The sequence below is a fragment of the Cucurbita pepo genome, chromosome 4 (genome assembly GCF_057944985.1).
Source record: "Cucurbita pepo subsp. pepo isolate OVF chromosome 4, ASM5794498v1, whole genome shotgun sequence".
NCBI classification, from domain to species: domain Eukaryota; kingdom Viridiplantae; phylum Streptophyta; class Magnoliopsida; order Cucurbitales; family Cucurbitaceae; genus Cucurbita; species Cucurbita pepo.
This window is the reverse complement of record NC_141801.1, coordinates 8,367,466-8,383,125: the sequence shown is the minus strand read 5'-3', so window position 1 is coordinate 8,383,125 and position 15,660 is coordinate 8,367,466. Positions and strand designations below refer to the sequence as shown.

Here is a 15,660-nt window from a genome sequence, read left to right as displayed (position 1 = left end):
AAAAAACAAAACAAAACAACGCCATTCGTCCGGAAGCTCACATCTACAGTATTTTTCTTCTCCCCTTTCTCCTTTTTCGTTCTTCCACGCATCCCCGTTTCTTCTACAACCTACGCCGGCACATCCTCTTCGCCACAGTCGTACGCCGGCACACCTTCATCGGAACGCCTCATTTCATTCTTCTTTCACTATCTTTATCTCTGCTGCAACCGCGCCAGCACGCAGGACTGCGCAGCCTTCTTCTGCTGGTCTCCAAAGTTCACACTCGCAACCTCAACCTCTCTCAGTTTCTGTACGCATGGATCGTTTTTCTTTTTTCTTTTTGCTTGTTCATTTTTATTTCTTCAATTCAAACCATTCAAAAATAGGGTGAAATTGGACTGAATTGAAATTTAATTGAAGTTTTGCCGACTCCGACCTATTTTGGACGGGAATTTGGTTGAGACAAAACAAGATTTGAGATCAGATTGAAATTCAAATCCTAGTTTTCTTTTTTTCAAACCAAACCTGACGATGATTTCAAGTCCGTTATGATTCCAAATCCGTTATGATTCCAAATCCTTTCGGTTCCAAACAGGGGTTAATATCATTTGATACGTGTTTCCAAATGGTTCAAGCATCTATCACTTGGTTGAATTATCCTGTTAAGTTTGCAATTTTGCTCAACCTTAAGTGTTGCAGGGACGTGTTTGAAAGTACTTCGCTAGTATGTCCTTTTCTACTCTGAATATCATGTTATTGCAGGCTTTCAGGATTATAAAACAGTAGAGCATTTTCCAATCATGCAAATCTTAAGGGTTGTTTGCTTGCATCTTTTGTTTTTGTCTTTAATACTATAACAAAATTTTGAGCGACTAGAATTTGGGAGTAATTGCAGTATCGTGAACAAGTATTTCTAGGTTCACTTACTTTGTGGGAATTAGTTGCTCGAAGAGAGAGAAAAAAGGAATCGTTCTTTTTTCATCAAGATTCAATGATTTTTTTTTTTTTTTTTTTTTTTTTTTTTTTTTGCATTGGTTGGAACAATATTTTGCTCAGCTTTGGAAAAGTCCTTTGAATGGTAAGTTCGTCAATCAGTTGAGAGGGGATAAGGGACTCTTTAGAGTTCACAAAAACGTATAATAAGTTTGGTTGATATTCAAATTCTTTTTAACCAATAGAGGTGCTAAAATTAGTATTATGGTTCCAGCAGGGACTCAAAAAAGAGGTTGGATGGTTTTTTGGGAGATATTGGATGAATTGCAACAGCAATCTAGAAATCCGGTGGATTTTTGCATGCAGAATGAAGATATTTCTGTGGCACGTCTTAGAAGCAATGATTGTGACAATGACCAGGTTTTTTCAGCTTCTTTGGGATTTAAAAAGGAAAGGAGATAGCAGTTATACACTTCGATGAAGTTTTTGTTATAATAAGGCTTCATACTTTTGAAGATTGAAGGTATATTTCTGAAATTTTGAAGAAATTAGTTTGTAAAAATTGTTAAACCAATCCTTTTTCAGCAGATAAGGCTTTGCTTAAAATGAAGGATTTTAAAGGGTTTGCTGACAGGGGACTTCTTGCTTCTTGGTAGAAGTTGGGGTCTAAAATACAAAAAATGGATGCTCAAAAGCATAGTAGGCTAAGTGGGTGGAAGGTTTTGGAGGATGGATCAAAATCAAGAATTTCCTCTTTCTTTATGGAATAAGGAACACGATAATGCCATAGGCAAGGAATCTGGTGTGCTCATTAAGATTCTTCGGAAACAATTATTTGTTTATGGTTAGGTATCTTACCCAACTTCACTTGAAAATGCAAGAAAAGCACAACAAACAAAACAATAATTGACAATACCACTGTTATGTTCATATTTCTTCAATATTTACTTTTCTTGAATATTTATCGACGATATGCATAAAGTTCAAGAGATAACACGATTACAAGGAAGAAAAGACAACCACACAATGCCAACAATGCAAGAGTGTTGGTCAAATCTTGATTTGAATTTTGGCATGGGGTGTTAAAAATGTTATCAGAGTAGGACCTCTTCTAGTAAGATGTGATTCGGGACAAACTAAGTAGAAGTTGGTGGGCATGTAACGCCAAGTAAAGGATATGATGCAATTAGGTGCGCTTTCCTTTTTGATGGCTCAATTTTAGGAACTTCAAAGTTAATCTTGTTTTTCTTAAGTAAAATTCTATGTTGGATGACCACATAGAAACTTTTCTAGAAAGTATGTGATTGAGAATATAGCATGTTGAAATGACCCATATTGGTCTGTAGGAATATTATTCACTCTTAGAAGCAAGATAAGTAGATAATGTGGTCATGTCGCAGGAAATGCAGGGAGTATGATGCAAAATCTGGATTCCAAGTGTTATAAATTATATTAGAGCAGACCTCTTCTAGTAGGATGTCGCCAGGAATGTAAGGGAATGTTAGAGCCATCACATTCGAATCTGGATTCTGAATCCTAGTACGAATCCTGGGCCTGGTGGTGCTTTCAACAAGTTTTAGTTGGCCTTTAGTGTGGTTTTGAATGGGCTGTCTCTGGCATCATGTGTGGCTTCTCAAGCTCTGGCTTTGGTCTTTAGTGTGGTTTTTAGTGGGCTGTCTCTGGGTTTGGTTTTTAGCGCGGTTCATTGTTGTGTTTGTTGCCCTTTTTGTCTTCTCAGATCTTTGGTTTTTTCATTCCTTTTTGGGTTTCTTTTTGGCCCTTGTTACTTCACTTTTAGTTCTTTTTTCACTCCCTTGTGGAATTTGTATTCATAAGCATTAGTCTCTTTTTTATTTCTTGGTAAAAAAAAAAAAAAAAAAAAAAAATGTTGAGTTACTTGTAAAAGTAGAGATTATTGTGCACTTAAAATTATTATTTATAATCTCCTGGAAAATTAACTTCAGCTATTTTAAAAAAATGATTTTCCATGGAAACACATTATAAGTAAACAGGAGACAATAGCTTAAAGAAAATGGTCATCTATACATGTTTTCGCTAAATTGTTTTTCAAAAAACTAATTTTTTTTTTCCCAAAACACTTCCAATAGCCCCTATCATGCTGAATTTGTTTTGAATATGGGAAATGGTTGAAATATATAGTGTCAATGCTAAATTAGTTCTGAATTGGAGTGTTTTCGACTTCATCTAGTTCATGCTTGTTTGGCTCCTCGTGTGGTGGCTATTTTTTGGCCCCTTCTGTATTATTTTATTGTTCTCCATGAAAGCTCAGTATTTTTATTAATGAAAGTGTTAAATTAGTTTTGGCCAATTTTTTTGGTTTCCAATAGGGATGATTGTAATACATGATGTTGTACTTGATGTATGCAGGCTGATTGCTTCAGGTTTTGGAGATCAGGTTGATAGCTGACCATTATGGTAATATATATTTATGTACTTAGGTTGTTTACCGATGCCAATTACTTTATTATTTTCGTTATTTATTATTTGCTGAGAAGGAAATTATTCCGATGTTGGCACATGAGAAATATCAACTGCCAAAAGGAGTTGCAGAAAGGTACCCCACCTGGCAATTATCAAAAGAGTCATACGAAGGAGATTTGAGATTTTCCTGATATTTATTTTATTTATTTAAAATATTTCTTGCATGAATATTGTGATGAGATGGTGTTTTATTTTTTTAAAATTTTATTTTGATATTTCAGAATTACCTGCTTGGAGCTTTTAAGCCATCTTGCAACATATCAATTGCATTTTCTGATGGGAAAACACGCAAGCAGGTATCCCGTTTTCAGTAGTTAGCTGATTTAATGAATGAGAGAAAATGTTTGTTCCAGTTCTCATTTAGACGTGTTTTTGAAATAATAAACAGGTAGTATCTATGTAAGCTTATTGTTTTTTTAGAAGAGAAACAATTTCATTGATGAAGGGAACAAAAGGAGTTAGACAATCCTAATGCTGCCTATTTGACAATTGGTATAACCGAGGGAAAACTATAGCTAATTTCCCATAAATCATGCCAAAAAACTGTATGGAGACTTTCCAACCTTTACTTGAATACAAGTACTAACAAAAGCAATCGTGAGGCTAATATACCTCATACCTCCAAGGAGACTTTGAAAAACCCCCCAAATAGGGAGATGGCTAAAAACATTCAGCACTCGATGAATAGTATTTAACCACAATAAACTGCTGCCAGAGAGCATTTTCCTCATAAAACGCCAAATCCATTTTTCTAAGAGGGCCTCATTTCGATGCTCTCGATTACTGATCGCAAGGCGTCCCGTAAGTTGAGGAAGCTGAGTTGTCTTCCAATTTACATTGTGCATACCCCCATCCAATTGCGAATCTTTTCCAAGGAAAACTGCTACTTTGGTGGGAAGGTGGAACAAAGAGAGGCAATAAATTGGTAAATAGAGAGTAGCCTGAATAAGAATTTGTCTACCACCTTCGGATATGTTGGCATATTTCCAGTTGTGTAGTTTATGATCAATCCTCTTAGTTATATGAGGCCAAAAAACTAGCCAAGAGTTTCAAAAATTGAGAAGGATCAAACACCATGAGATGGTCCCATATTTAAATGATAATGGATAGTGATTGGAAGTAATGCGCTCAAGCCTGAGTAATTGTGTCGTCCCAACTTCCAAAGACGATCATTGGTGAGCAAAGATTTGTCCAAGAGTGAGAGCATTATTGCCTGACCAAGTGAAACAACCATTTTGAAGTGACATGTCAAGTAAGTTAACAATTCATTGATTAAAAATTCGCATGTTCCTAGTGTTCCCAGGTCCCACAAGTTTCATTAAAATTTCCACCAAGGATCCATCGACCCACCCAAACCTACCAAATCGTGAAACTCTTGCCAACAATCTGTTTTAAGGCTCTAGCTGAAGGACCATAAATGGAAGACAACCAAAAAGAAAATCCATCAGCCATAAAATCATGAATAGAAAGTCAGAAAAGACCTTAGTTCTTAATAGTGAATTTTGGATCACTCCACATAATAATAATAATCCTATCCGACGCATAGAATCGAGGGAGGCCCATTTGATGTATTATGAGCTCCATATAGACTTGATTGTACGCGTCGTGACCTTGGACAACTTTGTTTCTTGTATAAGTACAAAAGAGGTGTTTTTCTTTTGAATTGTGGGTTTGATCACTGGCCGTTTTTTCCACGACTCCAAATGATGTACATTTGAAGAGAGAAATTTCATTGATCAACTGGAGATCCGGCCAATAAATCCAGTTTTGTCATAATGTACAGTGGTTGTGAGGTTCTTTAGCTCTCTTTTGCAAACTATTTTCTTCCCTTTAGTAACAAAGTTTTTTTCCACAGTAGGTGCGGGTGGAATGCAATAATACAGAGGCCAGGGTCTTGTAGAATGGAAACAATTTGGCTCAGTGATGGAGGAAGTTAGAGGAATTGCTTGGAGCTGTTGGAACAAATTGATGATAAAATAGATTCTGTAGTACACGGAGTTGTGAACAATTGAGATGGAATAGTTTGCCTCTCGAGGTTAGGGGAAGTTGGATTATGTGTAGCAAATGGTAGGGCTGGTTAAATTGGGTTATCAGGAAAATGACAATTGGGATCCTAAAAAAATAGTAAGGTGGATAAGGATGGAGCCTTGAGGAGGCTTCTTGATTTTTATATGAGCATCGGTTAGGTTGATTTTTCACGAGGTAAGGTTCGTTGTTGTTTCATACCTTTGTATTTATTTCCACTGACATGAAAGTTTTTGCCCTAAAAATTTGGAGGCAAATTGAGTAGTCCAATCCATCCTCCATTAAAACCTTTCAAGTTCTCCTTCTGGGATGTTTTGGAATTCCTAGTCTACAAGTTCAATCTATAATCTCCAATCAGAGTCCAATCATCATTCAGGCAGAGAGGATCACGTAAACTTTGACCATAACAATGAATCAGAGCTTTGTTGTCTTGAAAGGGATAAATAGACTATCAGTCCAAAAACTCTGAGAGAATAGTTGACTTGATACACGGCCAGTTGGGATTGTGGCTGGGGATTGGTTGGGCAGATTTGGGTGCCTGAGTCTGCTGTTGAAGGTTTTCTTTGTATGTGAGCTTGCGGTTCTTCGTCAACTTCCTATATTAGCTTCTCCTGGATAGTCTGAGATAAAAGAGAAGGAAAACCGACAATGTTTGCTCTTCTGAAGGGACAATAAGGCGATGACATCCTCTGTTATGAAAAAGCTGATTAATTTCGACAATGAAATCAGTCTTATTTTTCAATTTTTCTACCCAGAGAGCATATTCATCATTTCTCAATTCAAGAAGAGCTTGTGTGAGCAAGATTCATTGGAAAAGTGTTGAAGGACTTTGCTGACCAATGGAGTGAGTTCCAAGTAATGGGGATGGCAAAAGTATAGGTACACAACCAATTTCATAGATAAGGGCTCAGCTTCCATGAGAATCATCATCAAAAGCAATGGAGAAAACTTTTCAATCAATTGAGATAGATCGTTAGAGTTGTTCCATTCTGGGAGGGGAGGTAGAGGGTGAATCATGATGACCGGAGATTATAGGCTACATAAGCTGGGAGGAGAGAGTAGAGGGAGGCAGAGAATTCATTCTGCTTCAAAAAATTCGGAGTCTCTCTCTCTCTATATATATATATAATGTACAAATATAAATATATGTTTATTGTCTGTGTAAGCTATTGAGTTTTGATTTTTTTTTTTTTTTTTTTCTTTTTTTTTTTTTTTGTAGTAGTAGTAGTAGCAGCATAAATTGTATTAAACTCATATTAATCAAGATGTAGTAGGGTTAGTGCAAATTGGGGTAAATTCATGTTAATCTTCATTAAATCCTCGATTAATCATTTTTAATTTCCTGTTTGGATTTTAATTTTCTTTTAATTCTCTATAAATAGTGAATCACTCTCTTGTATCCATAACTGTTCATTTAAAGTCTTGATTGATTCTCGGAAAGAATTCAACTGATTCTCTGAAAGAATTCTCCTTTTATCCTCTTAGGCTACACCAAATTGGAATCAAAGTGCCTGAATCCAGGGCCAGAATCTTTTTTAACCAAGACTGATATAAATTTACCGTAATCCTAATATATTTTCGTTTACACAATACTTTCACTTTGCAGAATAGGGTTATTTTTGTTCATTATTTTTCTCAACACATTTCTCTTTTAGGTTTCATTAAAGAAAGAAAATGGTCAGATGGTTTCGATTCCCCTTTTCCAAAGTCAAGAGAATATTACTGGGAAGGTATGTTTATTTTGTTAATTTGACATTTTCTTTGCCAATCTTTATGAACTTTGTTTCTTTTTATTGGAGACTGTTAGATTCCATTTTTCATTTTTCTTATTGTGCTTCAGATAACTGTAGATCCTCTACAAGGAAAGAAGATTGACCACAATGGTGTTAAAATTGAGCTTCTCGGTCAAATTGGTGTGCACTTCTGCTTTCACATTATGATAGTTTTCTTTTATTTGTCTATATATACATTTTTAACATCGGCGAGTTTCTCTTTACCACCAAATGTTTTCTTTATCTTCTTGCTTCGAGGGTATTCTTATTGGTTCTTTATATAATTTTTTATTGGGGATATTGCTACATTTCCTTATGTATATTTTTGCTTTCTTCCTGTCGTAATTTCTTTAAAATGGGGCTACCTTGTGCTAATGGTACTAACAACCATGCTTTCTGGGCATCAAACTTTGATAAATTGATATTCTCTCTCTCTCTCTCTCTCTCTCTCTCTCTCTCTCTCTCTCTCTCTCTCTCTCTTCTCTCTCTGAGAAATTGATATAGTTAGTTTCATACTCTTTTTTGCAGAGATGTATTTTGATAGAGGCAACTTTTATGACTTTACTTCTCTTGGTAAGTATTCTATGTGTTCATTCTTGACGCTGTTTGAACATCGCTCATTTTCAAGGGTTAGAGAATTATGAGGATGCAAAAAGGCAAATTACAGTTTCATTGTTTTTGATGCATCCATCATGTTATTTTTTGCATCATTATTATCATACCTGTGGAACATGTTCTTCATGTTATTTGCATCATGTTATTTTTTGCATCATTATTATCATACCTGTGGAACATGTTCTTCAGCATTTAACTTTCATTAATTTTTCCAGTTCGTGAATTGGATGTTCCGGGAGAAATATATGAAAGGAAAACATACCCATTCGAATTTTCTACAGTTGAAATGCCTTATGAGACATATAATGGGGTGAATGTGAGGCTGAGGTAAAGTCTTTTGGAATTAAGATCCTTTCTTTAATAATGTGCTATCATCTTTTCTGCTGGCTTCTCTTATGAATGTTAACCAGCCTCACACCGATAATGCATTTCTCCTCATTGATGCTCAATTGTTAGTTTGATTGTTGTTTATCTATTTCGGACATTTGTTAGATGGTACATCATGGTATTTTTGCATTTTTCTATTTTAATATATCAATTTTTTTTAAACTAAGAGATTGTTTTGATCAGGTGTTCTCTTAATTTCCTTATATAGGTATGTCCTCAAAGTTACCATCAGTCGTGGTTATGCTGGTAGCATAGTGGAATACCAAGACTTTATGGTAGCATTTCTAACTCCTTTTTCCAGTGGCATAACACACTGCTTTGAACAATGTTAGTGAATGTATATGTTGATATGCATGAACATTGTAGACTAGTAGTTTGACACATGCATTGCATGAGGTGCATTCTTCTCTTTAACAATAATTGACATGAAGTCTCCTGATCTTGACATGTTCTTCATTGAGTTCGCAAAAAATCTTATATCATTTTAAATAATAAAAAAAAATGTTCCAGTTTATTTACTATTATTATTATTTTCAAAATGGCATCATTAGCTCTTGCCTCAATGAAACGTTTTTGTGCTTATTTTCTTTATCTCTCCACTCTTGCGTTTGTTTTATTCTTTTTTTCATGCTTCATCCTCTTTTCAAGCTTATTCTGTTTTCTTGTACTTGCATCTCTAGCATTGACAGTTCTATTTTCATAAATTATGGAGGTGGTGGCGGAAGAAGTCTGAACTCTTGTTAATCTGCTTAGTTGTTTCTTTCTTAACATGTTAACTGCCACAAGTCTGTCTAGCCTATGTGGATACTGTACATTTAAGCTTGTAATCATTGGTTTGCATCAGGTTCGCAACTATTCACCCCTTCCATCAATCAACAATGGTATTAAGGTCAGTACAGTGAGATATCCCATACCTTGAAACTTTTTGTACTACAATAGTTTTCTGCCGTTTTCACTTGTTTCTACAATGACAAGCATTTAGTTTATGGCTGTCAACTCATAATGAAATACACGTTTTAACACACTAGGGTTTGTGGCAGTTTACTTTCAGTAGCGTGAAATGCTTTCATGCTTTCATGCTTATGCTGCATCGTGTCACTAATATCTATCTATACCTGCTAAACAAGGCAACTTCTTTGTGGATCATCTGGATTATTTATGCTCTTTGTTTTAGATGGAAGTCGGGATTGAAGATTGCCTGCACATCGAGTTTGAGTATAACAAAAGCAAGTAAGTAGTGTAGATTTTCTGGCTGGGGTTTGAACTATGCTCTTGCAACATCTACCTCCTCAACTTCATTGTAAAGCATATTCTTTTTCTTTCTCCTGATTGTCACTGACTAGATAAAACTTATATTGGTGTTTATAGAAGCTGATCATGTTGGCTGTTTCATTGGCTACCTATAAATTGTTTTTATTTATTTATTTATTATTACTATTCTTATCATATTGAAACTGGAAGCAATGGCTTTCCCCCTCTTTTCTTTCAGAGATGGAAAATTAAATTTTCTTAGTGAGTTAAGAAAATTTGTATATACAGGTACCATCTCAAGGATGTTATCATTGGCAAGATTTATTTTTTGCTGGTGAGAATCAAGATAAAGAATATGGATCTGGAGATCAGGCGACGAGAATCAACGGGATCTGGAGCTAACACTCATGTCGAGACAGAGACACTGGCTAAGTATGAGCTAATGGATGGAGCTCCAGTTAGAGGTTTGCTCCAAATGCTCCTTTTTTTTTTTTTTTTTTTTTTAATTACCATTACCTAATGCAGGGTAGGACATTTGTGTACAAATGGTAAACCTCATTTGTTCCTTTCTCCATGAAGCAAACTTTTCTTCGATATTTGAATAGTAACAAAGATATTGAACACCTAAAACACGCTTAACAAGGCATAGGCCCAAAATAAAAAACTGCACACATACAACCTTGAAAAACACGAGATACTAAACTTTCTTGCTAACACAGTGTGTGGTAATCTGCGTTGAAAGTTACTTTTCTGGCGTTGTGTTTTTTAGTTCCAAATGAATCGGAAAGCTTAAAATAGATTGTATTTGCTTCTCTAGGTGAATCTATTCCTGTCAGATTGTTTCTGAGCCCTTATGAGCTGACACCAACGCATCGTAATATCAACAACAAATTCAGTGTGAAGTATTATTTAAATCTTGTTCTTGTTGATGAAGAAGACAGACGCTATTTCAAGCAGCAGGAGATCACTATATATAGGCTTCAAGAGACTTCCTGATTACTCATCTCCAAATACTGTTAGATAAGTCACTATTGGGAAGGAGATCTACTACTGGGAGACTTCTGTAAAGCGCATTTTTTTTTCCTTGAAAATTGTCTATTTCTTTTCCAAGCAAAATGTTTGACTGGTTTTCTTAGGCATGAAATCTTGGTGAGATCATTTCTTTTAGTTGGTGGTAAGTCGGATGTGTTGATTGTATGAACGTCATTGCCAAATTGTTGAACAATTCATCACGAGCATCGATATCTGGTTTTAGTGTGCTCAATTGTAGATTCTTTTCCTTTTTTTTTTTTTTTTTTTTTTCCTAAGTCTGCATATCGTTCAGCTGTTCTTTTGTTGTTCAGAAGGAATAATATTCTGGTTTGAGGATGCCTCAACTTTTTTCTTTAATTGCAACTCTACTTTCTTATATTACACCTAACTAATTGTACTAATTCTGCTTGTGGCTAGAAGAGCACCACACGCAGCAAGAGAAGTCGGCAAAAAGGACTTGTAACCTGAGAAAAAGGAAATTGAAAATAGCTTAATTCTCTTATTAAATGGCATTACACCAGATTAAGGTTACTCCTTTGACTGTTCCTTGCAGGCATAGGATATCGTTATCAGTTTGGATACTAGCTCATGATTGCTGCGAAATTCTTTTGTTAGCACATTTGGCCGTTGAAGCCATGAGCGCACTTAACTTGTGCAAACTATCTCCTTCTATAACTTTTCTTCGATTTTTATAGAGCAATATTAATGGTTGATTTGTTGTAGTATAATTTTAATGGGCATTCTCTCTTATTTTATTAGTCATCACATCTTCAACCAAACAAGCTCACATAGTTCTTGTGCAATAGCTTGAAATTCGGGTACACATCGCTTATATGTGTATTTTTGTTCAATTGTGACTCTAATTGACTTGTCTCTACTCTAGGTCAAGTCTTAAGGCTCAATCTTGCATCTATCCTAGACCAAGACCACTCAAATGCAACATGGCATCTCATTGCATCATCTAGATTATCAACAACACGACTCACACATTCTACATCGATTTGAAACTTCCAAGATGCATTTAGACTATTCATTAGATCAAAGTGGCCTTAAAACACTCAATTGGAGCTTGTCTAGTGATTTTAGCATTTACCAAGACCTATCCGTGCATTATAACATTCACTGAGACAAACTATATAGATTGAAGTTTATCAGTCATTTTTATACTTATTAAGATATATTGGCTCAATATAGTGCTAACGGATAACTCTTGAGTTCCATTGATGCTTCATGATGTCGTCTCAAGCCTCATAATGTCAATGACCTTTGTAGTTCACTTGGATATGTTTATGAAGAGTCAATCTATGAGTAAACTTTATATTTGAGACCTCCCAAACAACCATCCATCCCGGCACTATTGAGGCAAGAACCCCTCGTGTCCATGTCATATCATTTTTACATTTTGTATCTAAGTTTGACCCTCTATTTCAACCTCCTAACTCTTGAGGTTATGACTCGGGGCCCAATCTAGCTCCCATTAAGTTTTTAATCCTTGAACACATGGTTACTTCTAAGCTTACTAACACTTTAACTTGACAATTTTGCACACTCTTTTTTGATGTGTAAGTTCACAAATTGTTTTTCTCGGTCGCATCATGACATTTATCTTTCTCGGCATGATCAATGTGACTTACATGCCACCTTCTATCTGTCTGCATGTAGAAGTTACAACCTGTTTTATTCTTAGTATGGTATACTTACACTTAGTTCTTAGGACTTGGCCACCAAGACTCGTAAGGTAGATACAACAAAACTTCTAATGTCTCTTAGCTTAACTTATAACACCTTTTGGTCAGCTTAATGACGCTTTCTCCAACGTAATTTTGACACTTCTCTTAGCCAATTCTCAATTTGGCCCCATCATGTGGCAAACGCAACAAATGACGCTTCACTGTGGTCTTGCTGCAACTTCTCATTTCTTGTCTCTTAAATCCAGTTGGTACTCCTCCATGAACAAACGCGGTTTTGAAAACTTGTTGTGAAGCCACCCACTTAGGCATGTGAAAATGGCTTTAGGGATACATGTGCTCACTTCTCTTGGGAAGCCTCCACCAGCATACAACCAATTTTCTTTGAGTTATTTTCCTCTCTCTTGTTCACCTCTCTCGGAGCACTTCCGTAGCCCTTCTCTTGGAGCACTCACACTGACACTTCACTTCACTGCTTGTAACCATTAATATTATCTCTTAATATTAATATACAAAAAATTTAGACGTGAATGTGAGTGATACAATCTAACCGGAATAAGACTGTTTCTTCACCAATGACGATTCTAAAAGAAGGTGAGGCACGACGACGTCATGATCTTGGCACACTCACAACCAACCTTGAGGGAAACCTGAGCCTCATATACATTTTTCACCCGACTTTGTGGCTTCATCGGACCTGATGTGAGTTTTGTCTTCGTCCACCGAACACAATTTGTGCAAAATGCAAGCTTGTTCTTCCACACACACTGTCTGCTTGTGTATGTTCAATTATCTGCGATATATCCGACTTACCCCTTTACTAGGCCAAGTTATTTGGCTCGACCTTGCCTCTACTCGGGGCCAAGGTCTCTCATGTGCAACGTCACATCTCAAATCATCTTGGTCCCCAATTAGCATGACTCATATGTCTTGATGTCATCCTAAGTCACGGAGTTTCGTCGGTCATCATAGCTCACTTGGTCCTACCATCGAGAATGGACACATACTTAGCTAGCGGGTGTATGATTCAACCTCTGAAACATGGACAGAGGCGCAATATTGGTACACCTGTGTCGTCCGATACTGTACTTGAAAAACTCATCTCAAAAGAAGTCGCCCGAGACACTTGTCTCACAACGTTCGCTCTCACAGTGACCCACATATGTGTCACATGATAGCTCGCTTAAACCACAAGGCCTAAGGGTGGGGGAGAGTTGATACCATGCCTCCTCCTATAGTACATTTTGAGGTATTTTCAATCTTTTTTTGGGTAGATGTCATTTTGGCTAACGCTCATACGCTGTCGTGGAGCATTCGTCCAGTGTCTAATTGACACCAAATTTGGGGAGCTTTCATATTTCATAGGAATAGACTTGATTCCAGAACTGCATGCCCAAATTTCCTTTGGAACCCTAACTTTCGAGTTTAAGGCTCGGGGCTCTACTCCGCCCTTCAACAAGTCTATTTTTTGCCCTCTTGTCTACTCATTACTCTTATCTTTCTTATGCCTCGTTCTAGCTTCAATATCCACTCTATATGGTGTGTTGGATGATGCCCCATCCCCTTCAGTCGTATCATGGCACTCGTCTAGACCGTTGTGTGGCCGGATGGGTGCCATTTGAGGGTTGTCGCAACATGAGAGTCACAACCTACTATTTTCATAGTATGATTGTGACATTCTCTCTCACTTAAACTAGTTATCGTTCTCAATGACATAGTCGGGGCACGATCACTCGTTAAGCTTCGATGTGTTAACCCCTCGATCAAATATAGATTTAATTCCTAATATTTAGGGTATTATTTCATTTTCATTTCTCTTATTTTAAAACCAAACATATTTAAAAAATAAAACATGTATTGTCTATTTTATTGAAGAAGATTATGAAGTAAAACATATTACACAAAACAATATATATTTTTACAACAAGATTTGATCAGAAATTCCAAAGGCAATGAAGGTCATCCAAAGGAGGCGATGGATGGTGGTTAGCCCCAAACCCAAAGGGTTCTTCAAACCCTTTAGAAGAGCCTACCTTCAACCTCCAAACCTCTCCTCCTCCATCTTCCTCCTCCTCCTCAAAATGCCCCGACCAAAACTTATCCAATAACACCGTTCCATCTTCCATTGAATTGGAGAAGCAGGTCACGAGCGACGCCTCCGACTCCATTAATGGCGGAAGCACTGTGGATGACATTCCTGTTTCCTCCCCCTTCTTCCCACTCCTCTTCTTCAATACTCTGCATATCACCCATTCCTTCTGCATCCAACAAAAAAAAAAAAAAAAAAAAAAAAAAACACCCCCTTTCATTTTAGTCCCTACACTTTAATCAAATTGCCGCCATATTCATCAAAATTCATTACATTTGACTAACCCATGTCAATAAAATGCTCACTTTGTTCGAAGATTTCAGACAAGGAATCAGAGCCTCGATTCCAAAAAAGTGGGGGGTTTTTGTTGTGTGTTTACCTGGGAAAAAGCAGAGGATTGGGCGTGTAATCGATATTCATGCATGACCCAATTGGACTTTTGTCCACGAGGGGCTCTGCCTTTGTAAAAAACCAGAGTTTTCTTGAACCCAACAAGGCACCTCCCTTTGAAAATCTCTCTGTCTTTGCCGGTGGCCTTCCAATACCCTGCCTTTGTGGCCCTGTTCGTCCTTAAACCACTAGGGTACTTCCTATCTCTCACACAGAAAAAGTACCATTCTTTCTCCCCCATTTTAGCCTTCCCTGTACACAAATTCAACTGTTACACAAAGACAAAGCCTCAAAAACCACTCAGTGGCTGTGGAATTACCAGGCAAATCCCACGGCTCCCACTTGTTGAGATCCACTTCCGCGATTGCTGGAGAACAGAAACCAGAGGAAACCACTTTCTGGGAAAGATAGTGTGTGATCAGCTCCTCATCCGTCGGGTGGAATCGGAATCCAGGTGGCAGTTCCATCACCGTCTGATCTTCTTCTTCTTCACTCTTTCCCATTCCAAGAGTTTTAAGGATGTTCTGTTACAGAACAACACTCCGGCCTTTTGTAGTGACACAAAAGGAAAACACGTTCGGTCTGGTCTGGTCTGGTCTGGTCTGGTCTGGTCTGGTCTGGTCTGGTCTGGTTTGGTTTGGTTTAAATTACGACAGAACAAAAATCTCAGACAACTTAATCCTCGTCTATAACAACCTTCTGTCTCTCTCTATTTCTTGACCACGAACATTTCACTTTGTGTGTCGCATGAAAATTTGCTCACCTTTTTCTTTTAATTAAATATTTATTCATAAAAAAATAAAAAAAAGCTTTTAGATCCAATCTTATCCATTTATATGTGTAATACTTTATCTATCTTTTTTTGTGTACGAGCTTTCGTTTTGGTTGTATTTAGGTATTTGAGTGGAATAATTGAGTATCTTCGTTAACGTCTTATTTTCGAAGGATTACTCTCTTGTTAAGATGATCACTAGCAAAGATGAACATGTATTTG

The 15,660-nt window shown here is 36.9% G+C and overlaps 2 protein-coding genes across 8 annotated transcripts; one reads left to right on the top strand and one right to left on the bottom strand.

The window, feature by feature from the left end:
* Positions 1-14: 14 nt before the first annotated feature.
* LOC111792652 (vacuolar protein sorting-associated protein 26A) lies at positions 15-10,731 on the top strand. Of its 6 annotated transcripts, none has more exons than XM_023674198.2 (13): positions 15-292; positions 1,193-1,438; positions 3,304-3,351; positions 3,639-3,713; positions 7,098-7,172; positions 7,283-7,355; positions 7,743-7,787; positions 8,045-8,156; positions 8,425-8,491; positions 9,061-9,105; positions 9,391-9,446; positions 9,756-9,931; positions 10,285-10,731. In XM_023674198.2, exons 3-13 carry the CDS (start codon positions 3,349-3,351, stop codon positions 10,461-10,463), a joined length of 906 nt encoding a protein of 301 aa, XP_023529966.1. In that variant the 5' UTR covers positions 15-292; positions 1,193-1,438; positions 3,304-3,348; the 3' UTR covers positions 10,464-10,731. The 6 variants fall into 6 exon arrangements, with proteins under 6 accessions (XP_023529966.1, XP_023529965.1, XP_086979287.1 ...); XM_023674197.2 differs by having other exon boundaries at positions 1,190-1,438; XM_087123161.1 differs by lacking the exon at positions 3,639-3,713 and having other exon boundaries at positions 1,190-1,438.
* Positions 10,732-14,024: 3,293 nt separating this feature from the next.
* On the bottom strand, positions 14,025-15,269 carry LOC111792653 (NAC domain-containing protein 79). Of its 2 annotated transcripts, none has more exons than XM_087123003.1 (3): positions 14,986-15,269; positions 14,656-14,918; positions 14,025-14,442 (listed from the first exon to the last, which is right to left on the bottom strand). In XM_087123003.1, exons 1-3 carry the CDS (start codon positions 15,167-15,169, stop codon positions 14,122-14,124), a joined length of 768 nt encoding a protein of 255 aa, XP_086979129.1. In that variant the 5' UTR covers positions 15,170-15,269; the 3' UTR covers positions 14,025-14,121. The 2 variants fall into 2 exon arrangements, with proteins under 2 accessions (XP_086979129.1, XP_023529970.2); XM_023674202.2 differs by having other exon boundaries at positions 14,025-14,445; positions 14,986-15,243.
* Between the last annotated feature and the right edge of the window lie 391 nt (positions 15,270-15,660).